Source organism: Remersonia thermophila, chromosome 2 (genome assembly GCF_042764415.1).
Source record: "Remersonia thermophila strain ATCC 22073 chromosome 2, whole genome shotgun sequence".
In the NCBI taxonomy this organism is placed as follows: domain Eukaryota; kingdom Fungi; phylum Ascomycota; class Sordariomycetes; order Sordariales; family Chaetomiaceae; genus Remersonia; species Remersonia thermophila.
In genome coordinates this window covers 4190635-4206944 of record NC_092218.1, presented here as the reverse complement: position 1 = coordinate 4206944, position 16310 = coordinate 4190635, and the positions used below count along the sequence as shown (strand labels likewise).

General features: G+C 59.8%; 6 protein-coding genes and 1 non-coding gene across 7 annotated transcripts; 3 read left to right on the top strand and 4 right to left on the bottom strand.

Moving 5' to 3' along the window:
- Positions 1–272: 272 nt before the first annotated feature.
- VTJ83DRAFT_2613 (uncharacterized protein) lies at positions 273–1554 on the top strand (the record flags this gene model as incomplete). The annotated part of the gene is made up of 3 exons (XM_071008903.1): positions 273–335; positions 428–1217; positions 1280–1554. 3 exons carry the CDS (start codon positions 273–275, stop codon positions 1552–1554), a joined length of 1128 nt encoding a protein of 375 aa, XP_070869153.1.
- A 780-nt stretch (positions 1555–2334) lies between these two features.
- On the bottom strand, positions 2335–2406 carry VTJ83DRAFT_t35. The gene has a single exon. It is a non-coding gene; the product is annotated as a tRNA-Glu (tRNA).
- A 3760-nt stretch (positions 2407–6166) lies between these two features.
- On the bottom strand, positions 6167–6697 carry VTJ83DRAFT_2612 (uncharacterized protein; the record flags this gene model as incomplete). The annotated part of the gene is made up of 2 exons (XM_071008902.1): positions 6167–6491; positions 6534–6697. The coding sequence occupies 2 exons, from the start codon at positions 6695–6697 to the stop codon at positions 6167–6169; spliced, it is 489 nt and encodes a 162-aa protein (XP_070869152.1).
- Positions 6698–8352: 1655 nt separating this feature from the next.
- On the top strand, positions 8353–11626 carry VTJ83DRAFT_2611 (uncharacterized protein; the record flags this gene model as incomplete). The annotated part of the gene is made up of 7 exons (XM_071008901.1): positions 8353–8399; positions 8477–8610; positions 8759–8881; positions 8960–9245; positions 9318–9534; positions 9599–9919; positions 9983–11626. 7 exons carry the CDS (start codon positions 8353–8355, stop codon positions 11624–11626), a joined length of 2772 nt encoding a protein of 923 aa, XP_070869151.1.
- Positions 11627–12530: 904 nt separating this feature from the next.
- VTJ83DRAFT_2610 (uncharacterized protein) lies at positions 12531–13678 on the bottom strand (the record flags this gene model as incomplete). The annotated part of the gene is made up of 4 exons (XM_071008900.1): positions 12531–12680; positions 12741–13284; positions 13389–13470; positions 13525–13678. The coding sequence occupies 4 exons, from the start codon at positions 13676–13678 to the stop codon at positions 12531–12533; spliced, it is 930 nt and encodes a 309-aa protein (XP_070869150.1).
- A 980-nt stretch (positions 13679–14658) lies between these two features.
- VTJ83DRAFT_2609 (uncharacterized protein) lies at positions 14659–15430 on the top strand (the record flags this gene model as incomplete). The annotated part of the gene is made up of 2 exons (XM_071008898.1): positions 14659–14782; positions 14919–15430. The coding sequence occupies 2 exons, from the start codon at positions 14659–14661 to the stop codon at positions 15428–15430; spliced, it is 636 nt and encodes a 211-aa protein (XP_070869149.1).
- Positions 15431–15534: 104 nt separating this feature from the next.
- VTJ83DRAFT_2608 (uncharacterized protein) lies at positions 15535–16017 on the bottom strand (the record flags this gene model as incomplete). Its single annotated transcript, XM_071008897.1, has 1 exon — positions 15535–16017. The coding sequence occupies one exon, from the start codon at positions 16015–16017 to the stop codon at positions 15535–15537; it is 483 nt and encodes a 160-aa protein (XP_070869148.1).
- Between the last annotated feature and the right edge of the window lie 293 nt (positions 16018–16310).

Sequence of the window (16310 nt, the reverse complement as noted above, 5' to 3'; positions counted from 1 at the left end):
TGCACTACGACGTTCCATCCATTCGCCCTGGCTCCGTCCCAGCGAACCATCTTAAATACCGCCCTCCCCTTGGTTGCTCTGTTCGACCACGACGACAGCAACGACAGCTTGAACTCCTCACCGGCCAATTGCCCAACCTAGCACATCGTCTCCTGCCGCCTCCATCGCTTCTTCGTTCAGCCCGCCGACCGCTCCGCGCCCCCATCCATCGACGTCACCACTCCATATACTTGGAGGGCTTTCCCCGGCGTCTGCCCTCCCCTCTCGTTTCAATGGCCATGGCCGCTCAGAACGACAGCCCACGAGGCAGGGTTGTTTTACCCGGCTTCGGAGAGGTAGGCCACCCTCTCCTCTCTCTCTCTGTCTCTCTTTCGCCTCTTGCCTCTCGGGTTGGCCTATCGTTCAGACGTTAACCAACTCCTGACAGCTTGTCCAAAGCCTCTCCGAGGGCTCCATGGGCTTGGGCCCCGGTCCGTACAGCTGGGATGGCCCAAAGGCGTGGTCGAAGGCCAGGCCTTCGTCGCCGCCATACGGATACCCGCGCCCGAGACCGTCGGAGTGGTCGTATCCGAGCAACCTGTCAGAGGATGCAAGGAGGCGCGATTCCTTGAGGAGCAGCTTCCAGCCGACCCCGACATCTCCTAGGACTCTGCCGCCACCAGCGGCGCTTGCCCGCGAGCAGTCCATGTCGTGGAGCTCTCCTGACGACAGCAGCTACGCGAGCCACTGGGCGGACCCGTCGCCGCCGTCGACCCTCAGCAACAGCCGCAGCCAAGGGCCCTACCAATCGACAGCGTACCGCCCCGGTCCTGCCGACCCGAGGCCCGGCGCCTACGGTCCTGAACCAAACCACTTCTCGACACGCTACGGGAGCCAGCCAGCTCACCGTCCAGGCTCCGGCGGCAGCGGATACAGCCCCGATGACTACTCTCCCCGAGGTTACGCCCCGATGGGCGCTGCCGCTCCCGCTCACGGCGGCTATCCAAGCCCTGGCTACGTCTCGGCGCCGAGCAGCAACCCAGAACCGCGAGGACGCAAGCGCACCGGACCTTCGTCAGGCGGCAGCGACGGTGGCGACGGCGAGGGGAAGAAGCGGCGCAACTTCTCCCAGGAGACCATCGATGTGCTCAAGCGCTGGGCCAACCGGAGGATTGACACGCTCAAGTTCACGTCGGAGGAGAAGGACCAGATTGCCCGCGAAGCGGGGCTTGATAGGAGTATGTTTTTCTTCTTTCGTCTTGGTCTCGCTGCAGGCCACGGCTAACATCTCACCCTTCAGACCAAGTTGGCAGCTGGTATATCAACTACCACCGTCGCAACTGGGTGCCTGACAAGGCCAAGTACTACAGCGAGGCGCTGTGCGAGGCCGAGGAGGCGTACCGCGAGGCCGTGGCCAACGCGCGCCGCGCCGCCCAGTCCGGGACCGACGAAGCCCGTCGCGCTGCTGACGCCGAGGTCGCACGCTGCGAGGCCCTCCTTGAGGAGATTCGGCCCAAGGAGCGGCTTGCGCAGCGGGACCTTGAGGAGTACGAGCGCAGGAGGAGGGGGGCGTAGCGAGAGCCCTGTTTTCTGTTTCCTGTTCCGTGTTCCGTTTCCTGTTTCCTTTGTTTCTTTCTTTTGCGTGGTTCTCATGGGCGTTTCAACGGCACTAAAACTTTGGTTTGGGGTTGGTTGGCGGCCGGCAAGCGGGTAGAAAGTCAGGTCCGAGAGGCGTTGGGTTTCTGATTTTTTTTTTTTTTTTTTTTTTTTTTTTTTTTTTTTTTTGGTTCTATCCCCCTGTACAAGTATTACCAGTGTACATACCTTAGCTTGTATATCCTGGGGCTGGGGCCTCAGAGTTTGTTGGGATGGATAAGGGCAGCACATCATCGGCATCAACATCATCGGTATAGGATCGGCAGGATACTAATAGACGAAGGCCGACTCATGGCCGGGCGGTTTGCGGTTCAGCAGTGGCTAGACCTGTCTCATTTTTGGGTGGTTTGTTGGGAGAAGAAGAACCAAAGAACATACTTGATGATGTGCAGTACCCTTCTGCCACTTTGTCGGTTTCATGACGTGTTCTGGCTGAGACCCGGTGGTGAATGCCGTGGTCCGATTCTCTTGGGCCCCTAGGCTGTAAGGGAAACCTGTTTCCACCCGATGAAGCGATGCCTTTTTTTTCTCGGGCACTCCCCGGTGAGTTCAGCTCCTCAGAGATGAATAACTGGATGCTGGACGCAAACACTCGTAATGCAGGGAAACAAGCCGAAAAAACGAATCAACACGCAAAATCTTGAGCGCCCCGATAACGGGCAAAAATGCAAAAGAGAAGCCAACTTGGAAGTTGTAACCCTCCGGTACGGGGAATCGAACCCCGAGCTTCGCGGTGAAAACGCGATATGTTAACCGTTACACTATACCGGATTGTTGGAAACTGGGGAGCCGAGTAGCCGCTTAAATTCGAGCGCTAGCAGCCAGCGAGCTGACGAGCGGGGAAGGTAGGCGAGACCAGGTTAGGGTCTTGGCGGTTGTGGCGGCCGTGGCGGCGAGACTGCTCGATCGGGTAACTAGGTAGCTCTCCTGAGCTTTGGCTTGTTCTTGGCTGTGGCGGTGTGAATTTGTGCGTGTGTGTGTGCGTGTGTGTATGTGTGGAGCGCGGCGCTACCGTGGTGATGGTCGACAACATCAACAACAGGGGGTAAAGGTGGTTAATAGGTCAGCTCGGGTTGTCCGAGGGACAATGTTGGAGGATGGAAGATGGTGGAGGGGAGGAACAAGAAAGAGAGTTTTTTTTTTTTTTTTTTTTTGATAGAAATCTCGTTCTTGTCGTCACTTCCCTTTGGCCCTCCCCCCCCCCTCCCTTGGGTTTCGCCTGTGGGTTTCAACAGAGAACGAAGAAGTGATGGAATCAGTGGTCAGTTTTCTTTTCCCTGAGAGATGTGTAGCATAAGATCTAGACCGTTTATAAATTAGATGCTTGCACATTCTTGCTTGAAGGATCAAGTTTATATCGAATTAGTTTGTTGGCGTCCCAGACGTGTACGGGTCTTGGAGGCTTGGTTGGCACTTGAGCTTGAAATGAAGCAGATGAGAGATGCTGGCCCTTGCCTGGGTGCTCTCGGTGTTCATTCCGCTTTCTAAGTTCAGCGACAAGAGCTATGAGAACTCAGCGATGATGACAAGTTTGTGCATGCCACGGACACCGAGTGCCTTGCGAAAGGTTGTCGGAAACTCGAGATGGCTAGCCCGGTGGTCTCAATGGTCAACAGTTAACACCCAGCACAGGAAAATCCCAAGCCTCCACCTTTACCTTTCGCTTTTTCTAAGCTCGTACTCACCCTCGAAGCGGAGTAGCTTGAAGCAATCCTTCTTCCGCGTCACTCAAGAGAAAATTACGTCTGCAACCGCGCCTCGGGGTTTACGGAACAGTAAAAGCGTGGAAACTATAAGCTCACGGAATGGTTTCCAAGAAACGCTGCATACAACACCTCTTCGTCGTATCTATTTCCTTCTTCATTTTCCCTTCTTTATTCTCACCACGCAGCTTTCTGGACGATCATCGGAGTTCTTCTCTGAACCCTGACAAATCCCACTCCATGCTCTGAGTTCCAGTTGGCGACAAATTCTCAATCTCAACAATCTGGATGGTTACGCTGGCATTGTTTCGTCAATATCTTGCCACAGAGCTTCGAGCCGCTTTCAACATCCTACCGCAGTCAACAACCGGGGCAAATCCAACCCCAGTATTTGTCTTTCAACACTCCTTCGAAGCCTGCCAACACTACCAATCTTCTTCTACGCCACCCATCATATCCAAACAGAATGGAGCCAGGTAGGCGTTTCTGTTATTTCCTATTGGGTTCCAAGTGGTCTCACTGATTACCAGTCCTTGAAGACGAGACGAGCGAGGTCGCTGACCCCTTGAGCCCCTCCGTGACAGAGAAGGAAGCCAAGAGGCAACGTCTTCATGAATTGGAGGAGACATATGACTATGTCAAGGTTATCGCAGACCACATGAGACTGCGCTACCGAACGGTCCAACCCCCGGCGTGGCTTGATTTGCGCCATGTTGCCAGACAGCTCTCCCGTTCACCCATGTCGAAAGAAAGGCCATCAAGACATTCTGCATGGCAAAGCTTGAGGAAAGCTCTGGAAAGAACAAAGTCCTGGATGGGAGAACATCAGACCTGGGCGGATGCTTTCAAAGAGGAAGGCAAAATACCTCACATCGGCACACCGTCCGAGGTCAAAGCGCTCGAGTTCATCCTGGGGGGATCCGGACTCATGCACGCACGCTTGGTTAGCATGCTAAAGGATGTCATGCTCGACTTCTTGCTGGAAGACGTTGGGCGCAGCACGGATGAAATGCCGGACTTTTGGAAAGGCGCAAAGTTCGGTTGCCGTCTCTGGCGAGCCAAGGTAGGGTCTCCGATTGTGGCCATTTCTCTCAGAGGGCATTTTGTTGCACCGCAATGTTCTTCCTAAGCAAGCGAGACACTGACGTTGGATAGAATGTGGAACCTCGGAGTTATAGACAGAAGCTCCCATTCAAAGACAACCTCACGAATCTGGTCATAAGCACCGTGTGCCAGCAAGACCAGTTAGACAACTCTGGCCTTCTTCTGCCACAACCGCCACAAGAAGCTCGGCAGCCAGCACACCCTCCGCAAGAGGTGCCTCAGCACGAGGTTCGGCAGAAGGCTGAACAGGAGGTAGTGCATGGCATTGCGACAAAAGACAACCCTGCTGGTGATCTGGGCGACTCTGAAAGCCAAGCTCTCGGAGCCAAAGAAACCAAAGCAACCACGAGCAGCCGCAACGGGGATAGCGATACGGACGCCTCGAGATTTGCTCATGAGGTTTTGTCCAAGATCGAGGCCCTCGCGGCTGCAGCGGTGCAATCGGGGCCCCTGGGGAAACGAATTGGAGATGGAATTGTCAACGACGAGGCCTCACCAAAACGACAGAAGACGGTTCAAGACGCTCGATTCACTCCGGATGCTGCGGCGTTCTTGGGCGGTAATCCCGGAAAGTCAGGTGCGTCAGTAAGCACTCCCTGGTAGGAACAAAGCAGCTGATGGGCCAGAAGTCTCTAAAGACCCCGACGAGGCGAAGCCTTCATCGAGCCACCAAAAGCTTCTTGCGAGGATCCCAAAACTTGTAAAGGATGTCAAGACTCTAACTGAAACTTGCAAGGACCTGCATCACAGGTACGAGAAGGAGCACAAGGAGCAACGTGCCAAAGATCGCGAGCTTGCGGCTAAACACAAGGCCTGCGAGGACCACCAGGGGCAGACAAACATCCGGTGTGCATCGCTGACCAACGATGTGCGGCAGCTGGAGAGGCAAAGTGGTCAAACGGCTGCGCAGTGCAGCGCGCTTGAGGAGGAATTCAATGCCCTCAGGTCGCAGATAGTCGGCCTCGAAACGAGACTTGAGGAGGGAACCAAAGCTGTCAAGGTGCTGGTTGCCGACCCGATAACTCGTATCGAAGCTCTTGAGGAGGAAAACAAAGCCCTAAAGTCGTTGGCCACCGAGCTCACAGCTCGTATCGAAGCCCTGGAGAAACCTTATCTCAATCCCGAGGTTGCTCAGACAACAACAACGGCGGCATCTCAGGACCCTAAGAGCAGAGTAAGACTGCCGACTAACGACGAACCTTCGCATCCGGAACAACCCCGCGTTCAGGAACAGCCTGCACAGCATAGCCACGCAATCTGTTCGTGCTCTTACGGACGCCTATACGCAGCAGGCCACCGCCAGCCTTCAGACTGGCACTCTGAGCCTCCAGTCCACCATCAGCTCAGCAGTCAACCATCGGCAGCCGCGCCGCCTCAATACCAGCACAAGCCCACAGGCCAGCACTTCCCACGCGTCCTCGAGCCGCCGGAATTCCCTATACCGTGGGATCCCGAGGAGGAGGTGGTTGGCCGCAGATGGCAGGGCCATAGAGACCCCTCTTGGCCGCTGCGATCCCAAGGTGCGATGGGGACGAGCTGCGCCCCCGCACCAAGCTACGCGTATACCAAAGCGATGTTCCATGTCGCATCGCGCCCAGGAGCACCCCAGACGGCTCACGAGGTACCTCTCCATCATGCTTCGCCATCTGTCGAGGCCGTTCGCCCTGCAAGCCAGGGTCAGGAAGAGAAGCCTTGTTGTTCGCTGCCGCCGCCTCCGGGCAGAGTCATTCGTTGAGGGTCGGGCATTGTCGATTCGACGTGAACGCTAGGATACGGCTGCAAGGATGGGACAGGAGGGCGCTAGAGTTGCGTTGATTCGAAGGAGCCCGATGAAAACAACAGTTTGGTGGAAGGGGGAATGTCCTAGGGAAGAGAGAGAGGGGAGGGGCTTCAGGTAACCAGGGAAGGCGAGGGCGTGGCTGGCCGAGCTTAGGAACTGGAGACAGCTTGAGGGATTGCGATGGCTTGTGCTCCTGAAGATGCTGGAGATGGCAATGACGCGGGTGGGCTGGGAAGCATAAAAGACCTGCGATGGCTTTGGTTTGGCTCCTTCAGAGAATGGCGTGGGTTGGTATGGGATAGGTTAGGTACGCGGCCAGACCATAGAATGTCCATCGAGATAGATGGCGATGAATTGGGTTTTTTTCCCGAACCTGACTCCCGAGAGTGAGTGGTGTAAGAGAACCGGCGTGCTGAAAAGCGGAGAGAAGTAAAAGATTGGAGAGAAAATGAGCAAAATACACAAGAGGAAACATGTTTGTAGGTGGGTGGGTAAGAGGATACGCTTGAAAAGAAAAGAGATAGGGTTATTACAAGGGACAGCAACACCTGCTTTGACGAGCCCCTTTTCATGTCAACAAAGCTGGATAGGTGCTGGAAGGCCCTCCCGCCTCTCTCTCCCCCTTCGCCAACTCTAGCTGGCCCTTCAATGTGCAATCCACACCATTCACTCTGCCGGTTTCCTAACCCTTACAGTCGATGAGATCTGCAGCAACATACTTGTCGACTGCGAAAAGGCCAGGCTCTCTGCAAGGCAACATGTTAACATGCGGACGCATCATGATGGATTATCGGCTTCACAGCCAGCCATGCCGGCTTGCGTATAAGTCGGCTTTCGAAGACGCGTCTTGGGCTGAGGCGCCTTGCATCGGGTGTCGTCATCGACCACGTCCCCCCTCCCCCCCCCCTTCCTAACGGAGAAAGCTTCCAAGAGCCTCTTTTCCCTGGGGTAAGTAATCAGAAAGTTCCTATTTCGACTCTGTCCCGCGAAAGAGGTGGCTGGGAGGGGCTCGATGCGCCGCCCGAGATGGCCCGGCGGAGATACGAAGGCCCAACATGGGGGAGTAACTAGCCGATCTCGAGATTGACCCGGGCTTTTTGGAGGCGCTCGCTTGGCTTCGTATTTTGACCCGCGGGAGCAAATCAAACCCGACTGTCTGTCGTGACGATGCGATGAAGGCGATGCGTCACCGTGCGCGGCATAACCCGACGAGGCCGTGTATACTATAGCACATAGGTGGTGACGCAATCCCCCGGGGGTCACGCCTAGGCCGCACGGGACAGGTGCGCTGCAGGCGTGGCCATGCCCGACGCGAGTCCGCAAGAGGAAAATCGAAGTACCTCTGTACATACTGTGTACATAGCTCCCACCCGGGGGCTGGAATTGGCAGGTAGGCAGGCAATGAGTCACTGAAGACGGTGGGTGACCCCCAGGGGGGGAGGGGGGCGGGGGCGGTAAGGTAACGTTTGTTTTACTTGATTTGGTCCTTGGCAGGGCTGAGTTAGGTCCTGCGCCACCTTTCTCGGAGATGGCCTACCGCTGATGGTTGGTCCTTGGCACCATCAAGGCGCCTTTGACGCTTCTAGAAAAAAGCCCCCCCCAGGGTGTTGTTCCACCGCAGCGGTGAAGCCATAATTACGTCTTTTGTTAGGCCCGGCGTTAATGACGCGGTTTCAGCTTTGCGGGGACTCCTGGGCGTTGGGGACAATGCCTCGGCCGAAGTGCTTGACGAACAAAACAAGTCGGGGGTCGGAGCAAAGACCTTCCGCAGAGACGCGCTGAGGCACGGTCGAATCCGGGCATGGGCATGCATTGGAACTTTTACGGAATACGCAGTAACTACGCAGTACGTGCCGTAGCCCTGGGCTTTCAGGCAGCGTGGAGACACGCCGTCCGTGCAGGAGTGACCACGGCTACGGGGAGGGATGCCCGCTGAGGGGGAGGGGGAGGGGGGTTGCAGTCTGGCTGTGATGGCTGACAATTTTGGGGGCCCTGGACGTGGCGTAAAAAGTTGGGGAACAAGGTTGGTTGGATTGTGCTCGGGGTTTATACAAGGGGTTGAGCGTGGCCTCGGAGCCCGTGGAATCAGACAGACTTGGGCATCGCTATTCTCTCAACTCCGTCTGTCCGATGGGATTTGGCATGATCAGTCGCCGGCGACGTCCCCTCGGCATTCCGTCTCGGACTTGGCAATAGCACCGCACCATGCACACATCGTCCCCCGAAGAGGTCTTGTCTGAACCATCCACCACAGCCTCGTGCACCACCGCTTCTGCGTCTTCTACTTCCGCTGTCTCCGCAACGGCAGCAACGACAGCGGCGGCATCAGCACCGGCAGCACCGGCAGCACCGGGTGGGAATGGCCCGGCATACGAGCTGCTGGCATGCGTAAACTGCCGCGCTAGGAAACTCAAGTGTGAGCAACAGTCCAGGGGGGGGGGGGGGGGGGCGTGTGGCGGCAAGCCAAGGTGGGAAGATGTGTTAAGCGCCACGCAGCTGACAACGGTGGACACGCCCGCGCGCGTCCGCTTTCTAGGCGATCGCCAGAAACCAATATGCGCCCGGTGTTCGCGGGCCGGTGTCGAATGCGTGTACCCCGAGTCGCGGAGGAAGCCCGCGTTTAAGCGGAGGAACGTCCGGGAGCTTGAGGAAAGGCTTGGTACGGCGTCGTCGCAGACCTCCCTGCCCACCCCGTCGCTAGAGTCTCGCCACCCGCTAACTAACCCGATCGTGCCAGCCCAAGTGGAAGGCCTGCTCCGGATCGTGGGAAAGCAACGAGATGGCCTGTCGGTCCTATCCGCTGGCGCCGGCGCTGGCGCCGGCACCGGCACCGGGCCCTGGTCTCCGGGCCGGCAGCCGGGCGTCTCGGCTAGGCGTCACGGCAGCCCTCTCGAGGGCTCCATGTCGTGGATCCCTACCTCTCCGGCCGACAGCTTGTCTCCCGGAGACAGCATCCCATCGGCCGAGCTGCTCCGGCTGGGCCGCTTCGAGAGCCTGCCCCCGCCCGAGATGGTTGACGACCTGTACGTCTCGCATGGTTATGCCTTTCCTGGCCTCGTCCTGGCCAGCCCAAACTGACGGTGCCGCTCGGCTAGCCATGCCATCTTCTTCTCAAGGGAACAAAACTTCCTGCCCATTGTGCACCCGGGGAACTATCTCCGCTCGTTCCATGCCCCGCCGCACATGCGCCCGCCCATGGCCCTGCAGTACGCCATCTGGGCCGCCGCGTCCAACGGCCATCCCAAGTATGGAGCCTATCACGACGCCTTGTACAGCCGGGCTCGTCAGTACTTGGAAGCCGATGAGCAAAAGGTCGGGCAGCCTCTTCCCGCACGTCGTCCGCAGCCTGCGCTAACCGTGCTGTCCATCGATCCAGGGGCAAGGCGAGCACTTCATCACCCTCGCACACGCCCAGGCCTGGGTGCTCGTGGCCACCGATGAAGCTCGGTGCCTCATGTTCACCCGCGCGGCCATGAGCTCCGCCAGGGCCGTGAGGCTGTCTTCCATGATGGGGCTGAGCCGTCTCGACAGCAGCCTCGGCGACGACGACGACGAGCCGGCCAGGGCGCCCATGATCGCGCCGGCGCGGAGCTGGATCGAGCTGGAGGAACGCCGCCGGGTGTTCTGGGGAGGCTTCTGCATCGACAACTACGCCAACATCAGCGCCGGCTGGCCAACCCTGATCGACGCCGACCTGGTACGTGAGACGGACCACCCCGATGCCACGCATACCGCCGCTGAGAGGGCTGACCCCGGGCAGATCACAACGCTGCTCCCCGCTTCCGAGGACGCGTTTCGCAACGGGACCGAGGAGACGTCTTTGACCCTCCAGGACGCGCTCGAGGGCGGCTCGGGATACTCGGTGTTTGCCTGCGACGCCATCATCTCGCACATCTTTGCGCGCCTCGTCCGGCACTCGCGCCGTCCCATGCCAGGAGACCGCCCCGAGGATCCCGATGGCGGGCTGTTTTGGAAGCGCCACCGGGAGCTTGACAACGTGCTCGCCAACCTGTTCATGTTCATGCCCGATCGCTTTCGGCCATCCCGAAACACCAACGACCCCGTCGCGGTGCAGACCAATCTGACCCTGCACGGCGCCGTCATCTGCCTGCATACCGCCGCCCGTGAAAAGGCCGACAGGTTCGGCTTGACGACCATCGGGAACGCGAGCCGCGCGCGAGCCCTGACCGCGGCGCAGGAGGCTGTCGACATTGTCAAGTCGTCAACCCGCCTCCCCGCCAAGCACAAAGGCCCCCTGGTGCCCCTCTCGCTGTATTTCGCAGCGTCCGTCTACACCGCCCAGGCCGAAGCCTCCCCGACCGCCTTCCACCGCCCCAACCTCGAGCTCCTCATCAGGTTCATGGACGCCATCGGCCCCCAAAACAGGCTCGCGCGCGCCTACCTGAACCAGCTCCTGCGCGACATGGAGCGCGCCGGCATCTCCGTGCCCCCCAGCGTCATGCCGAACCACAAGCGCCCCCATGGCAGCGAGCACCGCTGCGAGGGCGGCTACAACATCCCGCTTGTCGCGAGGAGCTCCATGCCGAAGCGCACGGCACTGCAGCCACCGCTGCCGGGCCGCCTGCCGCCGGGGGCGCCGCAGGGAACGCCCCTCAACCGGTTCTTCTCGCCGGTCGCGCCCTGCGCGTCCTTGATAGGGACGTACTCTTCCGGTATCAACTTTGACGACGATGACAACGACGACAACAACAACAACGATAACAACAACAACAACAACAACAGCGACAACGACGACGACAACAAAGATGCCGACGGCGACTCCGTCGCCGGGCACACGACCAAGCGGCAACGCACCTCGGCCCGGCCAAGCATGCCGGCCGAGCCTTCCGCCTGGCCCCTCGGCAGCGCAGGAGGAGACGGAGAAAGAGGAGGAGGAGGAGGAGGAGGAGGCGCCGGCGGGCCGCAGGCCTACGTCGACCCGGCGCCCGGCCTGTTCGAGTACGCGGGCCTGGGGACCGGCTGGTCGTACGCGATCAAGCACGCGAACGCGGTCGTCGCGGCGGCCCCGCTCCCCCACCGCGCGGCGGGGTTCGCGGCCGGCGGCGTCGGCGCCCAGGCGGACATGATGCCCGGATACGCCGGGTTCGCCGCCGTTTCGGGCGGGATCCCGCGCTCGCCGCCGCCGCCGCCGCCGCCGCCGCCGCCACCGACGTACGGCCCGGCGATGCCCGGCCACGGCACCACGGCCGCCATGGACATTGACGTCATGGCAACGACCGCTCCTGCTACCGCCGCTGCCGTCGCCGCCACGACCCATCCCAACGGCGCCGACGCGAGCCAGGACGACATGAACGGGCTCTTTGACAACCTCCGCGAATGGGGCCTGGGAGACCCCATGACGTTTTACTCGATGCTGCTGGATGTGCCGGGCGGAGGGGTCTAGGGAGGAGGAGGAGGAGGCAGGGGATATGGACGGTGTGGTGGCAAAAGGGATTTCCCCTTGACGGATGCCGCATGGCATCGTTGGCATGCAATGGTGCAGAGCTACAAGGCGAACTCACACTCCCCTTTCTTGTGGTTTCCAACAACAGAAAACAAACAAAACAAAAACAACCAACAGGCTGGCGTTTAGGGGTTGGAGGCGCTTTGGATACCGGGGAAACGGAGGGCATAGAAGCATGAGACCAACTCCCCTCTTGGGATTTTGCCTTGTAATGTTTTTTTTTCTTTCTCTCTGGAGAGGGGCAGGGAGGGAAGGGTTGGTTTTGGAGAGGTCGACACGGGAGAAAGAGGCGGTAGAGGACAGCCTCTAGAGGACGCTGATTATGAGACAAGAGGGTCCTTGATAGGGCAGGGAGGAGGGAGGTTGGGCTGGGTGCCGAAACGCTGATTTCTGCGCCGAGGTCAGGTTCACGACGGACAGACAGACCGGCCTCCATGTAATAGCTGTTACTCCCCTCAACCAAGAGCACATCGAAGCAACACAAGAAACAACTCCAATCTTCAGAAATCTAGCTTCGAGCGACATGATTAAGTCCTTGGCGGCACAAGATGCCATGTACACGCCCAACGCCCCGGAACCTCGACACACCGGGGCCGATTCTTATACGCCGTACATCCCTCAATGTCCTTGCTGTAGATGGAATTCTCGTACAGGACCCTCTACGTACACTCGTGTTCCTTTTGTCTAAGATATCGTACGCCAACCCAGTACATAGCCCACCCGCTCGACCCTGTTCCTTCTTTTGGGAAACGCAACGTTGCTACCCTTCCCTCGTTTGGGGGGTCCCCCCTCTTGTCCAACAGCCATGGTCCTCAAAACCACGACAGAAAACGTCGGCACCACCTTAGAAAGCAAACACCTGGTCCTCGAGCTTGCTGACAGGGCGGGCCTTCTTGAAGCCAAGGCTCTCGGTGATCTTCTTGAGGCCGCTGATCATGGGCGGCGGGCCGCAGAGAAGGATCTTGACGTCGTCGGCGGGCTTGGGGAGCCATTTCTGCGGTAATGCGAGTTAGCGATCGGCCCTGACCCACGAGGGGGAGGAGGAGAATCATACCTGGACCATCTCGGCCGTCACATAGCCGACGCCGCCGGTCCACCCGGCGGGGGGCTTATCCAGCACATAGTGCACGCGGAAGCCCTTGTCCTTGGCGGCCAGCTCATCCAGGTCCTCGCGCAGCAGGATATCCTGCTCCGTCACGTTCGCAAAGATGAGGTCCACCTCGGTGCGATCGCCCGCGGCACGGCCGCGGATGATGGCCTTGACGACCTGGAGCATGGGCGTGATGCCCGTGCCGCCGGCGACCATGCCAAAGTGACGCACCATGTTGGGGGTGTAGACGAAGGCGCCCTTGGGGCCGCGAACGCGGATGGTCTGGCCGACGGCGAGGGAGGCCACATGCTTGGAGATGTTGCCCTGGGGGTACGACTTGATGAGCAGGTCGAAGTGGCCCTTGTCGTGGTCGCTCGAGATCGGGGTGTAGGAGCGGACGATCTCCTTGGTCGTGCCGTCGGGCTGGGGCAGGTGGGCGCCGATGGAAATGTGCTGGCCGATGGGCAGGCCAAGGATCGCGTTGGGGCTGGGGAGGGCGAAGCGGTAGCTGTTTTTTTTTTTTAAGACGATGGGTTAGATCCGAGGTTGAGATGCGGCGAGGCCATGCACGAGCTGGCCGGCGGAGAGCAGGGAGCGGACGGCGGGTCTTACATGGCGGTGTTGTGGGAGAGGATGGTCTTCTCCTTGAGCTCAAACTCCTGGAACTCGTCCGGCTTCAGGACCTTCTTGGGTTCTGGTGGGAGGCGTGTCAGTCACCCCTCGTCTGCGTCGAGCCCAGCGCACGTACGCAGGTTGAAGATCTTGAGGCTGCCAAGCGTGACGCCCAGGATCGCCGAGTAGACGAGCCAGTCACGCTTGACAATGGCCGTGCCGACGAGGAGCAGCGCGAAGGGGATGTACACCCCGTCGATGTACTTGCGGGCAAGCAGTGATTCGCCCATGGTGACGGCCGTTGTTCCCGATGGCTCTCGATTCCGGGGGGTCTGCTGGGGGGGGGGGGGGAGGAGGAGGAGGCGGTTGGAGAGGGTCGGGAGGCTTCCCAATTGACAGAGGAAGAATGAGCAACCGAATGTCGGGGTTGGGAAAAGAGAACAACAAAATGTCGGGCCGGGGGTGGGAGAAGGGAGGACCTGAGGGAGGGCTGCCCGTGCTGGCGCAAAAGTGGTCCGATCCACATGCTGCTGCTGCTACCTGCTACCGCCTGCACAGCGTGTCCAGCACCGGATGGTCCCGCCGCGCGCGGTGAGCTGCGGTGGGTCCCGGGCCCAGGGTTGGATGTGGACCTACCTGTGTAGGAGTACCAGGTCGTGGAGGGTTGTGGGAAAGCCCCCGTCCGCCGGGCAATTTTTGGCGGGGAATCTGAGCCGTCAACAAAAAAATGGACCCCGGGACCTCCACAACATCCGCAACGAATGCCACTGCGGGGAGAGCCGACAGGACCCGCGCCGTCTTTCTGCGTGGTTCCAGCGTCCAGCGAGGTGCCGGCTAGCTCCGATGCACGGCATTTCATCCAAGATGTTGGGCGGCCGGGCTGGGTTGCACCCACGCCTTGGAGTCAAGTCTCGGGCGCTGCAGACCGCCGCACCCTTCGGGGGGAGGGTTAGGTTGGCTGCGTTCCAGCTGCAAGCCGGCTTTCCGCCTTGTCTACCTCCCCCAACCAAACTGTTCCAGGTTGCCAAGGACCATCGCATCTCAGTGCTTTTTTTTTTTTTTTTTTGTTTCCCCGGTTCGGACCTCATCATCGTTGGCAAGACCACGCGCTTGGGCGGAGCGCACGGTGGGAGGGGTAAGGGAATCCCGGGTATCCTCGTCCTTGGGCGGCTTCCAGCACACGACGCATCCGTTGAACCCATCCCCTCGCAGCAGCGTCCATCACTGCTCCCCGCGTCCTCCACCGCAGGACCCGGGTAACGAAATCCAAATGGGCGACAGCATCACGGAGGAAGAGACGCCCTTCCCTCTGACCGATGTGGACAGATGGGTGCTCTCCCAGACAGACGACGAGTTTCGGTGTCATACCTGGGACGAGCTGCGCGAGCTGATTCGTACGGTCACCAGCCAGCCTTATTTCTTTTTTTTTTCTTCTAATTACGTAGATAGACGATATGATGTCTCTTTTGATGTTGTGATCTCGCCCTGACAAGCCTTGGCACTAACATCCCACGCGCCCGCGCTTCGCAGAAGCCAACCACCTCTCGGCTCTCAAGCGCAAGCCGTCCGACCTCCGGCGGTACATGAAGTGGACGGCCGATGCCAAAGCCCGGTACGGCAGCATCACCGACTATCTTCTCGCCCACCGCCTCCCCAAGGCCTGGGGGCAGCCGCCCTTCACGCCTGCTTCCCGCACGCCGTTCGCCGACCCGTCCGACTACTGCGTGCTCATCAACGACTGGCCGTACGGCTTCGTCCCGGGAATCACGCACATCGTGGCGTGGTCGCGGACGCCGATCCCGACAGACGACACGGTGGGCGACCTGACGCCGGAGAGCCGGAGGCTGGTGGACGACTTTGTCAGGCGGTACTTTGTCGACCGCCTCGGCCCGGGAGGGGAGGAGAAGGTGATGTGGTTCAAGAACTGGATGGCGCTCCAAAGCGTGCGCACCGTCGACCACGTGCATGTTTTGGTCAGAGACGTCGAGCCGGAGGTGCTGCAGGACTGGGTCCGGGAGCTGGAGTGCCACAAAGCGCGGTAGGGAGCAGCATTTTGGTAGGCGTGCTCAAGAAGAGTGGGCGGTCGTCTTTTGTTTTTCTCTCCCACCCTTCCATTCGTCGTCCCACGTAGAGACCCCCTCCCCACCTAGGCGGCCCGTCGCTGCTTGCGATTCCCCGGCTGAGGCGCCGCTGCGTTGTTGGCACCCGCCAGCCCGGCCATCTGCCTCGCGGCGCCCATCATGCCGACGGCCTTGTAGGCCCCAAAGGCCGGGACCACGAGCCAGAGGAACCACGCCCCGTTCCCAAACAGCGCGGCCAGCACAGCAGTGGCCCACGTCACCCAGACGACGTCCCACATGTACTCGGTCAGCCCGGGAGCCGCGAGGTCCTCGCCCGCCGACTTGAGAGCCTTGGTTGTCGGGTCGTAGCTGGGACGGCCCGTTTTTTCCAGAATGGCCTGGCAGACGAAGCTCGGCAGCGAGAGGGCGAACCAGAGCGGGAGCGAGCGCGCCCGGAAGAGGAAGTGGGAGAGCAGGAAGAAGCCGTGGACGATGAGGGAGCCGAGGTGGAGGTTGGTGAGCGCCGAGGCGTTCGACTTGGCGCGGTCTTTGCGGGCTTTCTGAGCCATGGTGGTGGTCGGCGGCGAGCCCGGGGGGACGAAAGCGAAACCCGTGTGTGGACGGATGCGGGAGATGGGGGGGTGATGAGCGACGATCGATGCGTTGTGAGATGGGGTTGATGAGTGAGGTGGGTTCCCTCAAAGAGAACTGGAATGATGGACACCGTTGCCGAACTTACGCTGGACCCCCTGACCCTTGGCGGCCCCACAATTTCTGTACTGTTGTACAGCAGGGCTGCTGTGTAGTTATAGGTTACCAGCCTCACTGGGTCGCCAGAGGGAGTAAACAAATCCCGGGCCTG